Source organism: Lycorma delicatula, chromosome 9, assembly GCF_047948215.1.
Source record: "Lycorma delicatula isolate Av1 chromosome 9, ASM4794821v1, whole genome shotgun sequence".
Classification (NCBI taxonomy): Eukaryota; Metazoa; Arthropoda; class Insecta; order Hemiptera; family Fulgoridae; genus Lycorma; species Lycorma delicatula.
In genome coordinates, this window is record NC_134463.1 from 60,623,058 (window position 1) to 60,644,379 (window position 21,322).

The 21,322-nt window shown below is 29.1% G+C and overlaps 1 protein-coding gene across 6 annotated transcripts in view; it reads right to left on the reverse strand.

The window, feature by feature from the left end:
* Window positions 1-21,322, reverse strand: part of boca (LDLR chaperone boca) — a 57,910-nt gene that overhangs the window by 34,530 nt on the left and 2,058 nt on the right. For 4 of the 6 annotated variants that reach the window (XM_075375852.1, XM_075375853.1, XM_075375851.1 and 1 more), the window contains exons 2-4: window positions 16,303-16,377; window positions 13,366-13,526; window positions 4,833-4,977 (exon numbers count right to left, since the gene is read on the reverse strand). In XM_075375852.1, coding sequence (XP_075231967.1) covers window positions 4,833-4,977; window positions 13,366-13,526; window positions 16,303-16,377 — 381 coding nt within the window. Of the gene's footprint in view, window positions 1-4,832; window positions 4,978-13,365; window positions 13,527-16,302; window positions 16,378-19,066; window positions 19,412-21,322 lie in introns of those variants that run through there. The other 2 variants (XM_075375854.1, XM_075375849.1) reach the window with 2 other exon arrangements.

The following is a 21,322-nucleotide window of genomic DNA, read 5'->3' on the forward strand; positions in this document are numbered from 1 at the left end:
TTCGTATTATAAATTGGTGTACCATCTTTAACACATTATTGGATTTTAATTTATGTACCCCAAAATTTTCATTAACTTTCCTGTATGCTCCGTTTACTTTACCAATGATCATTTCTCTTTCCACTTCTGCACACATTTCTTTAATCCACTCTTCTTTCACTAATTTGCACTTCCTGTTTATAGTATCCCTTAATTGCCGATAGGTCCTTTTACTTTCTTCATCACTAGCATTCTTGTACTTTCTACTCTCATCCATCAGCTGCAACATATCTTCTGATATACAAGGTCTTCTACCAGTTCTCTTTGTTCTGCCTAATTTTAATTTCTTCATTAACTTAATTTCTTAATTTCATAAAACTTAATTTCATTAATTAATTTCTTCAAAACTTCTGCTGATTTAAGAATTTCCGTTTTAACATTTTCCCATTTTTCTTCTATATTTTCTACCTTATCTTTTTTACTCAGACCTCCAGCAATGTCCTCAAAAATCTTCTTCACCTGCTCTTCCTCATGCTTCTCTAAATTCCACTGGTTCATCTGACACCTTTTCTTCTGGTTTTAAACCGCAACCTATATTTCATTATCACTAAATTACAATTTTTATCAATGTCTGCTCCCGAATATGATTTGCAGTCAAAACGTTGACTTCTAAATTTTTGCTTAACCATGATATAATCTATCTCATACCTTGCAGTATCGCCAAGCTTTTTCCATGTGTATATTCTTCTGTTATGATTTTTAAACTTTTAAAATAGGTGTTGGCAATTACTAAATTACACTTCGTGCAAAACTCAATAAGTCGGTCCCCTCTTTCATTTCTTTTACCCAGCTCAAATTCACCCACATATATAACTTTAGATAATAATATAACTATATTATACATTTATTTAACCTGGAAGGGGAGATAAAGTGTGAGTGTGGTTAAATGAGAAGAGAAAAATGAAATGAAAAGTGAAGTTACCATATATTATTCTGGCATTAACAAAGTAAAAAACAGAGTAGGAATTGCAGTGAGGAATGGAATAGCAAGAAGATTACAGGAAGTTGTTTATTTAGATGATAGAATTGTAGCATTAAGAACAGCAATGTTACCAAAAGACCTAGTCATAGTTCAAGTATACATGTCAAGTATATAGAAGATGAAGAAATAGAAAGGAGGTAAAAGAATATTGGAAAGTTAACTGAAAAAGAACAGGAATGTTGGGAAATTGGAATGCTGTAGTAGAGGAAGGTGGAGGTGGTGATGGGAAAGAAGTTGGAAAATATGGTCTAGGGATAACTAATGAAATGATGAAAAAAAAATGGTGGCAAGATGAAAATACAAAAAATCAAAAATGGGGAATGTAATAGATTAATATCTAAAAAAATAGATATTGAATTACGGAGAGAAGTACAGCAAGCAAAAGAAAATTGAAGAAACAATGTGAGGATATTGAAGATTTACTAACGAAAGTGCAATATGGCTAGATACATAAGAAAGTAAAAATTAGTATGGAGAATATATAGATTAGAAGAGGTAGAATGAGAAAAATTGAAGGAAAATGTGGTAAGGAAGTACATAAGGAAGAAGTAAAGAATATTTAAAGGACATATATATGACATGAAAAACCAAAGAATTTGACAACAGAATTAGAAGATGGTATAAAAGAGGCAGATACTTATAAGGGGCCTCAATATTAAGGTCAGAAGTAAAGAAAATAATAAAGGAAGTGATAAAAAGAAAATCACTGGGATTGATGAGGTACATATAGAATTCTTTAAATGTCTATAAGAGGAAGGTTTAGATGATTATAACAATCATGTGTAATATAATATACAATAGTGCAGTGTGGCTGGAGGATTTTATGAAGATAGTTATATGATTCCCTTACCAAAGAAAGTGGGTACAAAAATGTGAAGAGCACAGAAAGGTAAATCTAATTTTACACACTGCTTAAGGGTACTTAACCGAAGAATCTTAAAAATGAAAAAAGAGTTGGGAAAATAGTTTGGTTTCAGTAAAGGGAAAAGGACTAGGAATTCTATAAGATTGGTCAGGATAATTGGAGAAAGGTACCATGAAAAGAGGAAAGGAATTAGTTTATGGTTTATAGACATGAAGAAGACCTTTGATAGGGTTAAATGGGACAAGCTATGGAAATTCTAAAAGAGAAAGGAGTACATTGGAAGGACAGAAGGCTCATCATAGAATAATATTTAAAACAAGCAGATATAAAAGTAAATGACATCCTTATAGATTGGATACAGCAGTAAGACAAGGATGTTGTTAGTCTCCCAATCTTTTTAATTTTTATATAAAAGAAATATTTAAGAATGTAGAGAGGAAGTAGTATTGGAAGTCAGAAGTTTGCATGCGTAAAATTTGTTGATGATATGATGTTATTGGCGGATGACACTAAAATGCTGCAGATGATGATATTAAGTTAGAAGTTGTGAAGGAATATAGCATGAAAATTAATGTAGGGAAAATAGAGTTAATGACAAAGAAAGTATGAAAGTGCAAACAAAAGAAGGGAAAGTAGAATAAGTTGAGAAATACAGATATTTGGGAAGCATGTTAAATGATAATTGGAGGAGTCAAACAGAAATTAAGCCAAGAATGGCTACAGAAAATCAAGAATAAAGGAGTCCTTTAATAAGAAGAAGGAACTGTTTTGCATCATTGGCTTGGATTTAAAGAAAAGCCAGGTTAAGTATATGAGTAACATGGCTAAGTGTGTAAGTACTTTTATACAGATGCAGAGTGTGAAACTTTGGGTAAGAGAGAGAAGGATAAGATCCAAGCTATGAAAATGTGGATGTTGAGGAGAATGGAGAAGATTAACTGGGTAGAAAGAATTAGTAATGAGGAATATTGAAAAATAAAAAAAGAACACTGTTGGAGACAATTAAAAGGAGGAAGGGCAACTCAATTGATCTTATATTAAGAGGAAAAGGTATATTAACAAGTGAGGGACTGTGATTGAGGGTACTGTGAATGGAGAAAGAAGACTGAACATGACATCAAGAATGGAAGTCAAAGATACCAAAAGCTGGCCTGGGACAGAAAAGAACTAGAGGTGTCAGTGGTGTCAGGGACCTACCAATGGGAAGGTCCACATGATGTAATACCTCATGATGATGATAAGAATCAAAGTCTCCTAAATCCCTCAGAACCTTCTAAATCTCAGAAGAAATCTGTATTTAAAAAATTAATAAATAAAGCATCAGAGTACCCTTGTAATTTTCTTTTGTAAGACTAAGTTCTTGCCCCCATAAACTATATAGTATTGGCAGAAACAACTTCAAAGCCATCCCAATTGACACTAGAAGTAAATACTGAAACCTGAAGCTATATAAAACTTAAGTCATACCACCCATCTTTATAACAGAAAAACCTGAAGACACCTTAACATGGTACAGAGAGGTAATCAATGTTAAGTAGTGCACTGACTGAAAATGCAAGGGATTGAACTGGATTGTACTATGCCTTCAATTAGCACTTCCTAGCTAAATGGAAAAATTAACCAATAACCACTATTATCCATGAGCTGACATGCTCACAGCATTAGCAGCATGCCAAAATTAATGGATTTAATAGATCTGGCACTTAGTTTTGTTACAAGAAATAATACATAACCAATGTAGGAAGATGCCCTTAGTACAGAACATGTTAAGGTGACTTAATGAATCTGCCCAAATTATAACAAGGTGCTTAACATCAACACCAGTCCAAAAAACTTATCCTCTGGCTAGTTTGGCACCACTAAATATCCAATATACAATTGCAGGAGAGATAGAAAGAAAGAATGAAATGGTCAGTATAAAGTGTCTAATGTACATTTAGCCAAGATCTGAAGTAAAATACAATACAAGGGAAGTAAAGCTTATACATATAGTTTTTGAGTCCAAAGAAATACTTATAATAAATATCCTGCAATAAATACTTAATACTTGGAACATCTTTAACTATTTAAGAATACAAGTATCTAAATTCAGAAGCAATTTAGTGAAATTGGAAGTTAATGATAGTAACACTATAAATTCAAAAAATACACCCATTTATTAATCAGAAAGGAAAAAATCTGATCTGGATGGACATCACATGACTTCCTTGTACACCTATTAAATTACATATATCTTTTATTACATTTTTGTTCTATTTTTTTTTTTTTTTTTTTTTTTGTTATAGAATTATTATTTATTGTAATCTTTTTTACAATAACAGGTTAATAATTATTAACAAATCAAATTTTTTTTTTTACGCAAATGATGAGGCTATTGAATTTTATATATAAGGTAAATATGACATTTTTCTATAGTAAACATATTAACTAACTGAAGTTTATATAATTTGATGTTTATTATATTCACAAGCAGACAAACCTACAATGATAGGAAATGTTTTCTTCATAATATTATCTCAATGAGAAAATATAAAAAATCAGTAACATGCTGAAATATCTCCATTATCAACATATCTGGTATTATTACACTTATTTTACACCAATGGCCCTTAATAACAATAAATGTTCTAGCAGTCCCTATGAGATAAACTGAAAGAACGCCCAGATATAAAATTATTGCTTCTTTCAAAACATAAAAAGTGAAAAAAATCAATAAATACCTACTACATATACCAATTGTATTATTTACATTTAAATTATCTTCATTTCAAATTGCTTGTGGCAGAAAATGTCAATAGAATATTTAAATAAATATAATAAAAAATAAATCAATAATGTATGTACATCAGTAAATACCTGAAAGATAATTTTATAATGTATAAAATCAGTAAAGTAAGTCATTAAAACACACACGCGTGTGTACACACACACACCATCGTTACTTACCAGTTTAACATGTTTTCCTTCATAGACTTTATTTTCAACTGTAACATCTCTACAACCTTCTTGTTCTATAAGAAAATCTTTTGCATCCCAAGCTTGTGAACCATCTTTAAATAGAAATATTGCACGATTATCATCAACCAAATACCTAAAAATTCATAAACATAATTTTAAAAAATAGTAATAAAATAAAGAAACTAAAAACATGGCTATTTTAATTATTAATAATAGTTATACTTATACTTTATCTAATACTAACATTTTTATTTTGACAAAAAACCCTTTATTAATAATTCCTTTGTTTTCAACAACATATTAAATTTGATTAAAAAATCTGAAATGGACACCACATAACTTCCTTCAATATCAGAGGAGTAATGAACTAAAATATACAAATTTTTTGCAATTTATCAAAGATCGGTCATGTATGCCTCAATGTATATGTTGTTCTTGTATGGGTCTATTTTTCAGTCACTCTGTAGTTACCTTTAATGTAGATAAAATTAAATAGAAATTCCAGAATAATAATTTTAAATTAATATTAAATAATCAGATGTTTTACCAACTCTATTACATATACACATATGTAATGCCTATTAAATTACATATACATATTTTTAAAAGTATAAAAAATTTTATTTCACTTATAACTTATGATTTTTTTCATATTTTTTTATTGTTATTGGATAATTATTTATTGTAAACATTTTTTACAATCATGGGTTAATAATGATTTTTTTTTTTTTTTTTTTTGTCTTCAGTCATTTGACTGGTTTGATGCAGCTCTCCAAGATTCCCTATCTAGTGCTAGTCGTTTCATTTCAGTATACCCTCTACATCCTACATCCCCAACAATTTGTTTTACATACTCCAAACGTGGCCTGCCTACACAATTTTTCCCTTCTACCTGTCCTTCCAATATTAAAGCGACTATTCCAGGGTGCCTTAGTATGTGGCCTATAAGTCTGTCTCTTCTTTTAACTATATTTTTCCAAATGCTTCTTTCTTCATCTATTTGCCGCAATACCTCTTCATTTGTCACTTTATCCACCCATCTGATTTTTAACATTCTCCTATAGCACCACATTTCAAAAGCTTCTAATCTTTTCTTCTCAGATACTCCCATTGTCCAAGTTTCACTTCCATATAAAGCGACACTCCAAACATACACTTTCAAAAATCTTTTCCTGACATTTAAATTCATTTTTGATGTAAACAAATTATATTTCTTACTGAAGGCTCGTTTAGCTTGTGCTATTCGGCATTTTATATCGCTCCTGCTTCGTCCATCTTTAGTAATTTTACTTCCCAAATAACAAAATTCTTCTACCTCCATAATCTTTTCTCCTCCTATTTTCACATTCAGTGGTCCATCTTTGTTATTTCTACTACATTTCATTACTTTTGTTTTGTTCTTGTTTATTTTCATGCGATAGTTTCTGCGTAGGACTTCATCTATGCCGTTCATTGTTTCTTCTAAATCCTTTTTACTCTCAGCTAGAATTACTATATCATCAGCAAATCGTAGCATCTTTATCTTTTCACCTTGTACTGTTACTCCGAATCTAAATTGTTCTTTAACATCATTAACTGCTAGTTCCATGTAAAGATTAAAAAGTAACGGAGATAGGGAACATCCTTGTCGGACTGCCTTTCTTATTAGGGCTTCTTTCTTATGTTCTTCAATTGTTATTGTTGCTGTTTGGTTCCTGTACATGTTAGCAATTGTTCTTTTATCTCTGTATTTGAACCCTAATTTTTTTAAAATGCTGAACATTTTATTCCAGTCTACGTTATCGAAAGCCTTTTCTAGGTCTATAAACGCCAAGTATGTTGGTTTGTTTTTCTTTAATCTTCCTTCTACTATTAATCTGAGACCTAAAATTGCTTCCCTTGTCCCTATACTTTTCCTGAAACCAAATTGGTCTTCTCCTAACACTTCTTCCACTCTCCTCTCAATTCTTCTGTATAAAATTCTAGTTAAGATTTTTGATGCATGACTAGTTAAACTAATTGTTCTGTATTCTTCACATTTTTCTGCCCCTGCTTTCTTTGGTATCATAACTATAACAAACGCCAAGTATGTTGGTTTGTTTTTCTTTAATCTTCCTTCTACTATTAATCTGAGACCTAAAATTGCTTCCCTTGTCCCTATACTTTTCCTGAAACCAAATTGGTCTTCTCCTAACACTTCTTCCACTCTCCTCTCAATTCTTCTGTATAAAATTCTAGTTAAGATTTTTGATGCATGACTAGTTAAACTAATTGTTCTGTATTCTTCACATTTTTCTGCCCCTGCTTTCTTTGGTATCATAACTATAACACTTTTTTTGAAGTCTGATGGAAATTCCCCATTTTCATAAATATTACACACCAGTTTGTATAATCTATCAATCGCTTCCTCACCTGCACTGCGCAGTAATTCTACAGGTATTCCGTCTATTCCAGGAGCCTTTCTGCCATTTAAATCTTTTAATGCTCTCTTAAATTCAGATCTCAGTATTGTTTCTCCCATTTCATCCTCCTCAACTTCCTCTATAACACCATTTTCTAATTCATTTCCCCCGTATAACTCTTCAATATATTCCACCCATCTATCGACTTTACCTTTCGTATTATATATTGGTGTACCATCTTTGTTTAACACATTATTAGATTTTAATTTATGTACCCCAAAATTTTCCTTAACTTTCCTGTATGCTCCGTTCTATTTTACAAATGTTCATTTCTCTTTCCACTTCTGAACACTTTTCTTTAATCCACTCTTCTTTCGCCAGTTTGCACTTCCTGTTTATAGCATTTCTTAATTGCCGATAGTTCCTTTTACTTTCTTCATCATTAGCATTCTTATATTTTCTACGTTCATCCATCAGCTGCAATATATCGTCTGAAACCCAAGGTTTTCTACCAGTTCTCTTTATTCCGCCTAAGTTTGCTTCTGCTGATTTAAGAATTTCCTTTTTAACATTCTCCCATTCTTCTTCTACGTTTTCTACCTTATCTTTTTTACTTTTTTACTAATGATTAATAAATCAATATATTTAAATTAGAAAAAAAAGAAAAAAGTTTAAAAAAAGGAGATGAAGTGTGATTCGAATCAATGTGCCTTTCCTTGTAAGATCCAAATATTTCATATTTTATTAGTTAAAATTTTATTTGGCTATAACTCTGGAACCAATGGAAATAAGTACCACTTATGATATATTGATGAAAAGCTTTCAATGAGGGCTTATTACTACAGTTAAGAAAAAGTCCAAATTCATTTTTTATTTTATTTTAGGCTTTTCTGGACACTTGGTTTTGTCGATTGCAATCAAAATGGGAGGTGCATAACTAGATACTACAATCCTAAATCCAAAATTTCAAAAAACTACGGCAATCGTTTTTGAGTTATGCGAGATACATACATACAGACTTCACACTGAAACTAGTCAAAATTCACGGATTATCAAAATGGATATTTTCATTGAAATCTGAAAAAACAAAAATTTTTTGTGGTTATAATACTTCCTTTACTTCATACAAGGAAGTAAAAAAGGATCCATCACGGTTACATAAAAAAATCCCAAGTTATTGATTGAAGTATATTTTTAATTTTAGTAAAAACACCAATATCAATCAGTTTAGGTAATTAACTAAAATTAAATGTAACAACTAAAATTAAATGATAACTTTCATAATTAAAAATAAATTATTCTTTGATACCTACACATTTATTTTCCATAAATTAAACCATTTCTAGCAATCTAATCACCACTTTATCTGACCTTAACATCATTAAAATACCTGAAATAGAAGTTTAAAACAAGGCAAAAAAAAAAGAATATGTATTAATTACGTTACCAGTTTCTTTTTGATTATCTGTTCTATTAGCTGTTAATTATTACTTAACCATCTTGCTATAAGGGCAACTATGATGCCATATAGTAATTATTATGCGTTACGATGCTCAGTGGCCTGTCCTGAGGTTTTGTACTGTCCTGAGGTTTTGTACTGTCCTGAGGTTTTGTACTGTGCGTGTAGTTTTTATACAAATTACTCTATGAGTATATGCTGAACTCTTTGACCTTGGATTTTTGTTTGGTATAAATTTGTACCATACAGCATATCACATTGTTTTTTAATCTCTTTCTGACAATTTTATTTCCTTTTCATATATTTATATCATAATTTGTTTAATAAATTATTCAATAAAACATTTTTAATAATACTTTATCTTATAAATGCTGCTTTTTATTTATAAATTAAATTAATTACATTACGTCTCCTAATACATTACTCACTGTTTTGATCTGTCATCTATTCCACAAATGAAATATATATTGAAATATTTTTCCTAAAAAAAAAAATCATCCTTCTATATTTTAATAATATAAACATTGGACAAAACATAAAATTTATTTCCAGATTGTTGGGTCTAAATCGCTTCACATAAAATGTTTACACACTTGTTTATAAACATCATCCAAATTATTAAATAATTACTTAATTACTTAATTAATAATTACTTAATTACTTTTTTCAACATAATATTATTTCACGATCATTGTGTAAAAAGCTGTTTTAAATACATAAGTATCAAATGCTAATTTTATCATATATAATGTCTGAAAATATTAATTTTATTTTTCATCTTTATTAAATTAATACTGTAAATTAATTATATACGTTATAAATTACAATAAAAAAATTTTTATAGAAAATTGTTCATATTTTAATAAGAGAAATGATACTGGCACAGAACAATCCAGCAAAATACCCCTAATAATTATTACAAATAGTCGCTAAATAAGAATATTTATAAAAGAACTGTTTCAACTACAGTAAAATCATTTAAAAAGAGAAATAAAATATTCACTACATAGCACATTATGTGCAGTAACGCACAGTCATCAGGTACAGTATGGCAAGCACATGTGCAGTGTGACAGCACATGTACAGTTACACAAGAGTTAAGTTAAATAACTTACCGTTCAGCACTGTACGGTAATTACGCAAATGACAAGCACACCAGCATTTCCCTATTATAGCACATATACGCGCTGTACCGCAGCGAACATGTTAAAAAAAATCAATTTATGGTTTAAATTTTAATGGAGAAATACATTGTAGTATTCATAATCACTGACATCAGTAAAAGATTTTTCTGCTAAACTAATAAAAAAAATTTATTAATTAAAAGTATTTATGTTATTTTCACTACATAAATAATTGCTTCTTTCTTCAAAAGAAAATTTAAAAAATATAAACAAAAAGTTTAACCTCTCAAAAACATAATGACTGATATCCCTTAATAACTTCCTGAAGCTGACAAACATACATTCAGCAAATCAATGGAACACTTATGTGTTCGCATAACTTGAAAACAGTTTTTGTATTAATCAAACTCATATGTTGCTTTTCTTTTAAAAACAAAAGGGCTTAACACAGAAGAATAAGCTCATACTTTTTTGAGGAATTCAGTTGCTTATCTGGTACACAATATAATTATGAATAAAATTATATTTTATTACATTATATTGCCTTCAAAATGTTGGTAAACAAATTTCATTATGTGTATGTACACATTGTTAAGTACCAGGTCTTAATGCTAAGTTCCAGGTTAAGTAATGGTTATCCTGATATGAGTCACAGGTCACTACTGACAAATAACACATTTTCAGAATAAAAAGATACCATGCCAGACTTGTATGAGAAAGTAAAGTGTAAAGTGGTTTCTGGTTACTTTCTTCATTGAGCTAAAGGTGTGGTCTCATATGCCATTAAAAGTATAACAATGATTTAAACATTGTTTAAAATATTCAAGTGCTGCAGATTGTGAAATTAGACCAGTTTTTTTAAATTTAAAAACAGAAGAAACATCAAAACAGCTGACATTCATTGGCAAATTAAAGAAGTTTATGGTGAAAAAGCTATGAATGACAGAATGGTTGGTTAGGAAGTTAGGTGTTGCAGTTCAATAAGGGCTGCAGTAACATGCAAGACAAAGAATTGGGTGTCATTTTGTCATGAATAACAATTTGCTTATGTGAGCAATAGTTTAAAATTTCTTCATTATGTTTTGATCTCCTTGAAATTTCACTAACAGTTTTGCACAAAATTGTAACACAAGACTAGGCTATCAGAAATTCTGCTCTTGTTGGGTACCAAAAATATAGACAGAGGTTCTTAAAAAAAAAGCAATTAGACTGCTCTTTTTTTACAAAAAATAAAAATGAAGATCATCATTACACAATCCAAACAGCAGTCTATGCAATAGAAACACACAACATTGCTGAAACAACAAAGTTCAAAATCACCATTTCAACACAAAAAATCACGTGCACTGTCTTATGAGATAAGAAAGGGTTTTGTTGTTGAATTCTTGCTGAGAGGCAAGACTATAAACAGTTTGCTTTACTGTGATACTCTCAAAAAACTGCACAGTGAAATCCACAACAGGAAAGGTATGCTCAGTTGTGGGGTTTTGTTGCTTCACAACAATGCTCATTTGTTGCCGGTGAAACTCAATATCTGGCCAAAATTTGGCTAGGAGCAACAGATACAACAACCTTATATGATTTTTCATTGAGTGCCTATCACTTCTTTCTCCATCTCAAGCAATTCCTTATTAGTCAGCACTATGAAACAATACCAACATGAAAAATGCTGTATAACAGTGGTTATATTCACTAGTGGTGCTGATAAGATATGAAAAGTGCCTTAACCTTTTCTGATCATGTAGCCATTAAACTGGCTATGTACGGCGTCAGTTTTAAAACGCTGTTACAAAATCATTTTATATGGTATCTAAGTTGGTTATTTTGTTTTATATTCACAAAGGAATCAGTTTTATTACACAATTTGAACGAGGTTTATACGATGTAAAATGTTTCATTTAAACTAGAAAGAATATGACCATTTTTTCTCAGAAATGTGCTTATGTGTGTGTGTGACTTGCGTATTATAATTGCTATGAGGGTTACGAATTTATTTATTATTTACAAAAATAGCTTATTATATTAGCAACATATCGATGTATTGAAACACATAATAAATTATGTTTCACTTTTACTTGAGGTCTAAAATATCTTTTCTGACAAAAGATATCGGTAAATATGAAACACATAACGATTCGTAATGAATAACAATATACAGTAAAAATTGTTTTTTGTCAATCTGAATAGCCTTTTAAGTGGTGGGAATTTTTATAAAACGTAGTTTTCTGAATCTACTTTCACTTATACTAACATATGTGATTTATGACACGGGTTTTTCATCATATTTTGCCCAATTTTCAACCGATTTGCTTGAAATTATTATTTTTAAAATCAGCAAACTATGTTTCGTAAAGACAAAAAAAATGTCGCTAATAAAAAACGCAGTAGAAATGCGCAAAAAAATCCTGCAATTAAATTATCGTAATTTCTCTACTGTTTCAATTTTTTTGTTGTTACAGGCATTAAAAAATATCCAATCGTAATGGTTTTTTTTTTGTCAGAATCTGTTAAATCTCTTTAATATACTGTAATTTTTTGAAATTTTTTTTCACAAGAAGGTAGCATAAGAATATGAAGGGAGGCAATCAGATACCACCATATTTTCACGGAGCGCTAATCAACCGCGGATCATTGTGATGGGAAAAGGTTAATAATGATTGGAAATTATGTAAAGTAGTTTAAGGTTAGTTTGTTTAAGACACTTATTTAGCTTTGTTTTGAGCACTTATTTAGCAAGTTAAAAGGTTTGAGAGGTTTATTAGTACAATGCATAAGAAACTTTTTTATTTGCCATAAATATCAACAAAAAACACTGCGAGTTACGTAAATTTGATATTTTTATCAGATGCCCCATCAGAGTTATTTGAAGCCAAAATTTGAATTTTTTTTAAAAATTAGTTTCAAAAATTCATAAAAATTTAGGGTAAGTATATCACCATTAATATTATTTATGGTAAAACTACTAACATATACCTAAAAAAATAATTCAAACTGTGTATGTCATCCCTGGCCCTTAAAAAAATTACCAAAAGTGAAATTCACTGTTTTTCATGTTCAACTTCATTGGTAACTTTCTCATAGAAAGAAGAGAGATAGGTAAATAAACCATGACCAGTCTTTTACCTTGAGAAAATCTGAATAAATTGCTTTTTGTTTTACCCTTCCAGGAACAATAGGTTTTTAGTTATGATTTTTTCTGTAAACCCTTAAAATCACAAAAACAGGTATGCACGCCGTAATAAAAATGGTTGCCACAAGTTAACAGCTTAAAAAAAAGAAAAAAATAGTTTTAAGGTCCTGAAACATGTAGGAAACAAGTGGGTAAATTTCAATTTTTTTTTTAATTGGTCAAGCAACCAGTTTATGTTTTTTTTTGGGACACTGCAAACGGATTGACCCAATGGATAATTTAACAATTTTTCGGTAACCTAATTTATATGTATAAATAATTATATATAAACATGTGAAATAAGAATAAAATGCCAATGGAGTTGACAGTGACTAATACAAGTAAAGTCACTTAAAACAAAAAAAAAAAATTTATAAATAAAATTAACCTTTCTGCTTGTATATGATTACTCCAAAGACCAGTTTGCCAAATTTTAGTTAAATCTTCAGTCTGTTCACGGCTAAGTGTTTCATCAACTTGTACGAACACCATCAATGTTCTGCCTTTCTTTGAAAGTTTTAAAAGTGACTCTGGATCACTATCCTTTATCTAAATAAAGAAACAATAATAAAAATAGGTGTAAAAAAGATAACTTGAAAAATTTAATCAAATTTGAATACAATCCAATTAAATAATATTAAAAAAAATAATATTTAATTCAGACAATGATCTGAATATGATTCTTTTAAGTCATAATGTTCTTTCCAGAAGATAAATAATCTTCAATCATTTAAATATCATTTATAAGTACTTATCTTTACTACCAATCACAGCAATCTTCCAAAGATGATGTAAAATTACACCTCTCTAAAAAGTATAACTGCTGTATTCTTTTAACACAACACTAATTTTAATTTTGTGATTTTATTTATTACAAAATAGGATGTTTAGCAGAGTGATTGTTACATTTCAATTCATACATAATATTCTTATACCATGCATCTTTTCTTGTTCAAAGGGTATGTAATTTATACATTTTAACGAACCACATTACTATTAAACATCAAAATAATTTTATAAAAAACTGAATCACCATATCACAGCTAATTGAAAAGTTGAGCAATGCAATATGGCAAATTAGGTTATCAAACATGATCTGAAGACATAAATATGGCCAGAGGAACAAAGGTTCTTAATGCAAAACGATGTATTAAAAATGAGACTTATCTTTATATAGATAGAAGAACAATTTACAATCTTGTTTATAATCTAATATTTCATCACAATGAAATGAAGCATGTCTATTTTTAATCATTAATCTCAAAACTGTTCTATTTTGTTTCATTTTTTCTATTTTTAATTAAACAACAGTGGATTTACAATATTATTATAATCACAGCTACTTTCAGTTTTTTAATAAAAAAATATATGCATAATTTTTTATTTATATATTTATTTTTTCAATTGGATCATGCAGTTAATATAATACACACAAAAAAGACAGAAGCGATACAATACAGCGTATTATATAAAATATAAAGCACTTAACTAATTTAGCACACACTGATATTTAATCAATAAATTTTTATTCTGTTATTGATAAAGATAATACTGTAGTTGCGTATGAAAATATACCATCTGGAAAGCAAAGTTTGACCATAAATAGGAGTACCAGATCAACATCAAAATATAAACTGTAATTCCCAACACACACACACACACACACACACACACACACACAGTTGACACTGACCAGGTATGAATATAAGTACATTAAATATAAGTACATATGTATATTAAGATCCTATTTAAATTTAAAAACTGTTTCATTTAGACTAAGCCATTACTGCACACAATGCTTCCACCTCATCATTTGTCAAGCAAAAAATCAACTCCTTAGATGAGCAATTTTTAACAAAATTTAAAAGTAATGAAATGGGTTGACAGTTGCCAATCACTTCTAAAGAGCCTGATTTATTAACTGGAAGAATTTTTGCCAATCTCAGAGCAGAAGGAAATTTACCCGTAGCAAGACTATTATTAAATGTAGCATATCTACTAAAAATCAAAATTATTTATACCTATATTATCATATACGAATCTCTGGAACAGAAATTTCCTGAACCACAGCAGAAGAGATATTTCCAGTATCTGGATATTTACCTGTTTTTAGACATGTATCATATATATATATATATATATATATATATTAAAACATATATATTAAAAAAAATGGATTTTAAGTAAAGTGGGAGAGCTAAATTAATCATCATAATGCTGCTGCATCATTCCCTCATTCACAGTAGCAGCGCTAATGATAACTTCATTGGATACTCCAAAAAAGTATACATCAAAAATATTAGCAATTTCACCTTCATTCAAAACAGCAATACCATTTAAAAATATTTATATATTTGACATTTTATTTTTAATAGTATATACCAGTATACTAGTTTATAATTCTCCACAGATTCTTGGCAGTTAATTTCCTCATATTTTTAAAATATTATTTTTCAGCTGCTTTAATCCACACACCTATCTTTTTCTTAAACTTAATACATTTAGTCTTAACTTTGTGCATATTCAGTCTTAGTTTTGTGGCTGTGTGAGTTTTACGCCATCTCCTATACAATTCATCTCTGGGGTATTCCATTTTAATTCAACAAATTTTCAAAAATTTTACTGCATTACCATTTTTGATTTTGATGATATTTGGTATATAACTTATTTGGCTTATTAACCCACCTTGTAGTGGGCAAAAAATTTTTTATACTTTTAAAAAAATTTGACTTGAATAATAGACTATTTTCCAACTCGCCAACAGGTAAAACAGCCATTGTTGTCACTTTTTCCATGAGCTGTAGCATCCTTATTTTACATCATACAGAGGATCAAAAATGACTTTTTGTAAAGAGTAAAGATGGAACTTCATCTTAGTGTGCTCAAAATTAATTTTGTTGCATAACCAAAGCTTGTAATGTTTACTGAAGTTACATTTACAAATTGTTATTTTTTTTAATTTTGGGCCCAAAATAAATAATGAAGGGCATAGGGAAACAGGCCTGTCTTTTTACTTTTTAACTCTAAGGTACTAGTAGTGCTTATAAAAAAATTGGACAATACACCTAAAAGAGAACTCCAGTTAAACCTTCCCACAAAAAATTACATGTAGAATAACACTTGATCCTTCAGGTACAGATTGTCAAATATTGATACAGAGATATTCAGATAAACTGCAGTTTTGATGACATAATTTAATTATTTAACTTCGCTAAAATAATAAAGAAGAATTTGAAAACATGAGCAAAAACAAATTACACAAAATGCAAAATATAAATTTAACATCAGAATTATAGAAATGATGTAATGTTAAAATTGCACAGACCTGACTAAAATCAATCTTTGGCTGTGGTCTCAAATGTTCTGGTAATTCATCATCTTCTAAAGGCTCTTCATCTTCCTGTAAAGAAAAATATAATGAAAAGAAAATTAATTTGGTAAAGTCATTAAATAAAGGATTAAAAAATTAAATAAATAATAATTACAAACATTACAAACTGAAGCAAACAAAAATAAAACATTAACATTTACTTATCAAATATATGACATTAAGTGTGCACACACCACTGTTGATAAAATTTTTCAACATTTTCTTATCAGAATATAAAAAAACAATACAGACATGAGATAAATTATAATTAAAACAAATATTAATTACAGTCACATAAATAATAAAAATTGACTACAACTTAATTAGTTAAAATTAATAAAAAAAAAATAGTTTAATATAATTTAATATAATATATAGTTTAATATAGTTTATAATTTAATATAGTTTAATATAATTTCATTAACTTATTAAATATGATAATGAATATCTTCCAAGTTCCTAATAACAAATTTCATTTATTTTCATTATAATAAATAATTCTATGATTATTGGGTTCTATAATTTACGGTAGAGGTAAAGAAGTTATATTTACATTGTTTTACTGCAGTTGACTGCACTGATTTTAGATTAATTACCACACAGTAATGGAATTTTTTTAAATATTATCAGCTTCTTTAACCAAAATACCCTACCACATTTGTTAAATATTTTTGTTATTTTACTACATGAATTTTTAATTAAGATTTAACTAAAACAAAAAATGCATTTAAGCCAATTAGCTTTAAATCATACATTCCTAAAATTCAATTACAATCATTTGGAGAAGCTGAATCGGAACCCTGACAAACAGGACAGTTAAGGAGCACGTAACTCACTCGTAAACTGGTTGTAGATCAATGTGTGAATACTGACTAGAGTTTCTTATGATCATCGAGGTAGGTTTTACTCTAGTAATGAAGATTTTATGTCTAAAACTACATCAGCTAATTTAGGTTTGGACTGATGGAATCTTGATGAACCTTAACTTTCAGGGAGAATAAGAAGACTGTAATTTCAATCTCAGGCCAAGTGCTCCTTGGAATGGGTTGCCTTGTAAAATAAGGCGAAGGTGACCACCCTATCACACGACGCATGCTTTCAAACTGATTCAGGTTGGTATGTTGGATATAGTGGTGTAAATTTACATTAGCTGAAAGAAGTTGACTGAACCATGGTTCAGTCAACTTGTAGGGTTGGCCTTACCTGAAACCCATGCTGAATAATGAACCAAGTCCTCCATCCATGACCAAAAAATTATAACAGATTAAAGTGTCAACACTGTATATATTTATTTTTGAAAAATAATTATTCACAAAATAAATTCACATAAATTATAAACCTCAAACTTTTAACATCATTTCTACAGACTTATTAAACTTAAAACCTGAATTACTTTATTTTATAATTAAAATAGCATAATTATCATATTAGAGAGGTGTTTAATAATTAAAGAAACAAACGGCAAAAGGAGAATAACTATTCTATAGTATTAACACAAATTGTCTGACATTCAAGTTGGCAACCCCCAACTTTTTTTTCCCTGTTTAGCCTCCGGGAATCACTGTCAGGTATTACTTCAGAGGATGAATGAGGATGATATGTATGAGTGTAAGTGAAATGTAGTCTTGTAGAGTCTCAAGTTGACCATTTCTGAGAAGTGTGGTTAATTGAAACCCAGCCACCAAAGAAAACCGCTATCTATGATCTAGTATTCAGATTCATATAAAAGTAACTGCCTTTACCAGGATTTGAACATTGGAACACATTGAAATCAGCTGATTTGCGAAGATGCATTCACCACTAGACCAACTTAGAAAATAAAGGCTGTTCAAGAAAAATTTCTATTATTACAACCTCTTGTTTGTCCCATTTGAAACATTTCCTTGAAAGAAGAATAGCATGTAATAAGATTTGAAGGTATAAAGCTGGCAGAAATTCAACATTGTTTAACTTCACTTGCATATGTTAGAACATTATGGTGAGAAGTGTACTTACTTTAGACATTTTTATAAGTGGATTTGAACAGTTTTAACTGTGGTAGAACAAGTATCACCAATTTTCATCAAAAAAGACCAGTAAGAGTTTTGACTGATGCTTTGCAAAATCACAAAAGTGATTTTAATTGCAAGGACAGAAGCAAATTAGGGAAACAGCAGAAATTTGTAGTACGAGTATCAGCACTGTCAATTCCATTAGTCCATGGTAAGATGATTTGCCACAAAGTGTAATCGTGGTAAGTTCGAAGACACTTATAAATGATATAATGTTAAAACTGCAAAGACCTGGCTAAAATCAATCTTTGGCTGGGGACTCAAATGCTCTGGCAATTCATCATCAAAAAAAAACTCAACCATGAAGACATCCAAATTCACATTTGTACAGAACTTAAATAATGGTTTTTAGCAGAAGGAAGGTAATATTTTTCAGCTCAAAAAACTTGAGATGAAACTTTAATGCATCATTTTGAGCCAAATCCAAATGTTAGAGCATGGAATGGAAAGATTCATAGTTTGCCCACCAGGAAAAAATTCAAAACCTATGCGTCAGCCAGTAAAATAATGCTGACAGTGCCCAATTTATTGCAATCATTTGTAAGAACAATGCACAATCAACAATGAATACTATTGTAACATGCTAGAAAATATAGTGAAACCCACAATATGGAAAAAATGTTCTAGTTCTCTTAAAATATATAATTGTTCTGCATGATAATGCTCACCATCATATCGCTCAATAGAGATCGGAAGCTATTCAATTGTTTCAGGAGATGTTGCCACATCCACCTTACCGTCTTGATCTTGCACCATCAGAATTTTTTGTTCGATCTTAAGAATTTTTTCATGGCATCAAGTTTGGCAATAATGAAGAATTCAAGAATGCAGTAAAAGAGTAGTGATAGACTAAGGTGAACAATTCTTTTCTACTAGAATAAGAAAGCTCACAGAAAGATGAGATAAGTGCCTAATTGAAGTTGGGGATTATGTAGAAATGTAGTGTTTCATCATTGAGTAATAATTTTTCTAGTCATTTTTCTCTTTAATTATTCAATGATCCTAATCTTTAACTGAAACAGTAGTTATGAGAAGCATGCGATTAAGAATACACAAATTGGAGCATATGGCAAATTTCATGTTACTGAACATAAACTAATTGGTTAAAGATATTAATAAGCAATATAAGAAGATATAACAGTAAACATAATATCTTTGGTAAATATTTAACTAAGAACCACAAGTAATGAATTTCACATTGTGATTGTATTTTAAATTACTCTACTAAACATTAGATTTTCATATTTATACAACACTGCTAGTAAATTAAATCATGCCAGACAAAATACACGTATGTACACAATACATAAAAACTAAAATTTAAACAAAATGGTTAACAATTAAAATGTAATCATGAGATTCAAATGCTCTGTAATTTATTTATTTAAATTTACACTTTCATCATGACATAAACAGAGTGAACATTAAAATGTAAATCATAAAAAAGGACTGGGATAGAGATAGTTGATTTCTGCAGATAAAACCACTACATTAGATACAAAAATATCATGGCAGATGATATGTTCAAGATTAACCAGGTCATCTGATTTAATATAATTATTTTATCCTGTAGTAAGATGCTTACTTCATTAGTTAAGTGAAAATCTATACAGTATATTTTTCAAGCATATAACTAAAATTACAGAATAGTCATTAAGCACATGAAACATTTTTACAACGCTATTTCTATAACATCCTAAACTTATTTTCAACATTTTACATGATTCATTTTTCCAGAAAAAATTAAGAGTAGAAAACAATACAATTATTTAATTTTATTTATTTTCTTTCAATAAATGAGTTTTTGACAATTAATGAGGTGATATATTTCTGTTAAAACCTATAAAATGAAGCAAGAGCATTTATAATGTTAAAAAGAGAGGCTGGAAACATAAAGTTTGATATACAACAAAATGTTTAGTGTTATAGCATACTTTACGATATTAACATACACTGTTTCTGTTAGTTTACTATTGTACTTAAAAAACCAAACATAGATTAAATGTAATAAAACTACTACACATTTCATACTTCAAGGCTAAAAGACTAAGAAAAAAATAATTAGCATCACCAAAAACCGTTTAATAGAATATAATCACAACTTACAGTATACAGAGGAAGCTTCAATTACAATACAATAATGGATGACCGAATGTATAAATCAATTACAGAATATAATAATTCATAAGGGCAATGCATTAAAATGTAACAAACTTTACTTCTATTATTAAAAAATAATTGTTCAGTAAACAATGTTACAATATTTTATCTAAATAAATTACACGCTACAGTCCATATGACTGATATAAATAAGTCTTAAATATTATTTATAACAAAACAAAAATACTTGTGTAATGAATAATGCACAAAATAAGATGGAAACACATTTTCATTAATAAACTCTCTTAATTAACAATCATAGATGGTCCTATTAATTGGTATATAAAATTAGTATATAGGAAAAAAAATGACAAGTCAAAATTACTCTCAACTTCTCCAAATTAACAGAATAATTAAAATGTGTTAAATGTTCATAATACCTTATTAAATATTAATTAATTTGCAACTCACAATATTAAACAAAAAGAAAATGTATTAAATCAGACAACAGCCTAACAAAGTTACAGAAATTAGAAAAGTTACCTTTTCTAAAAATTATAATCTAAAATATCACTACTTACGTATGCTATTCTATAGAAAATTGGGCAGGTTGACTAAGTTTTAAATCAAGGGATTTTATGACAAAAAAGGTTATATTAGCTTAACACATGAATCTGCTATATAATAGGTGCATACTATGCTTTATATTCATACTACATTACAGATTAAGACTCAGGATTTGTTAATTTCGTAATTTTAAAGGCCACTGATAAGGTACAAACTGTGGTATAAAGCAAATAATTACAGAAGTGGTATTTAACATG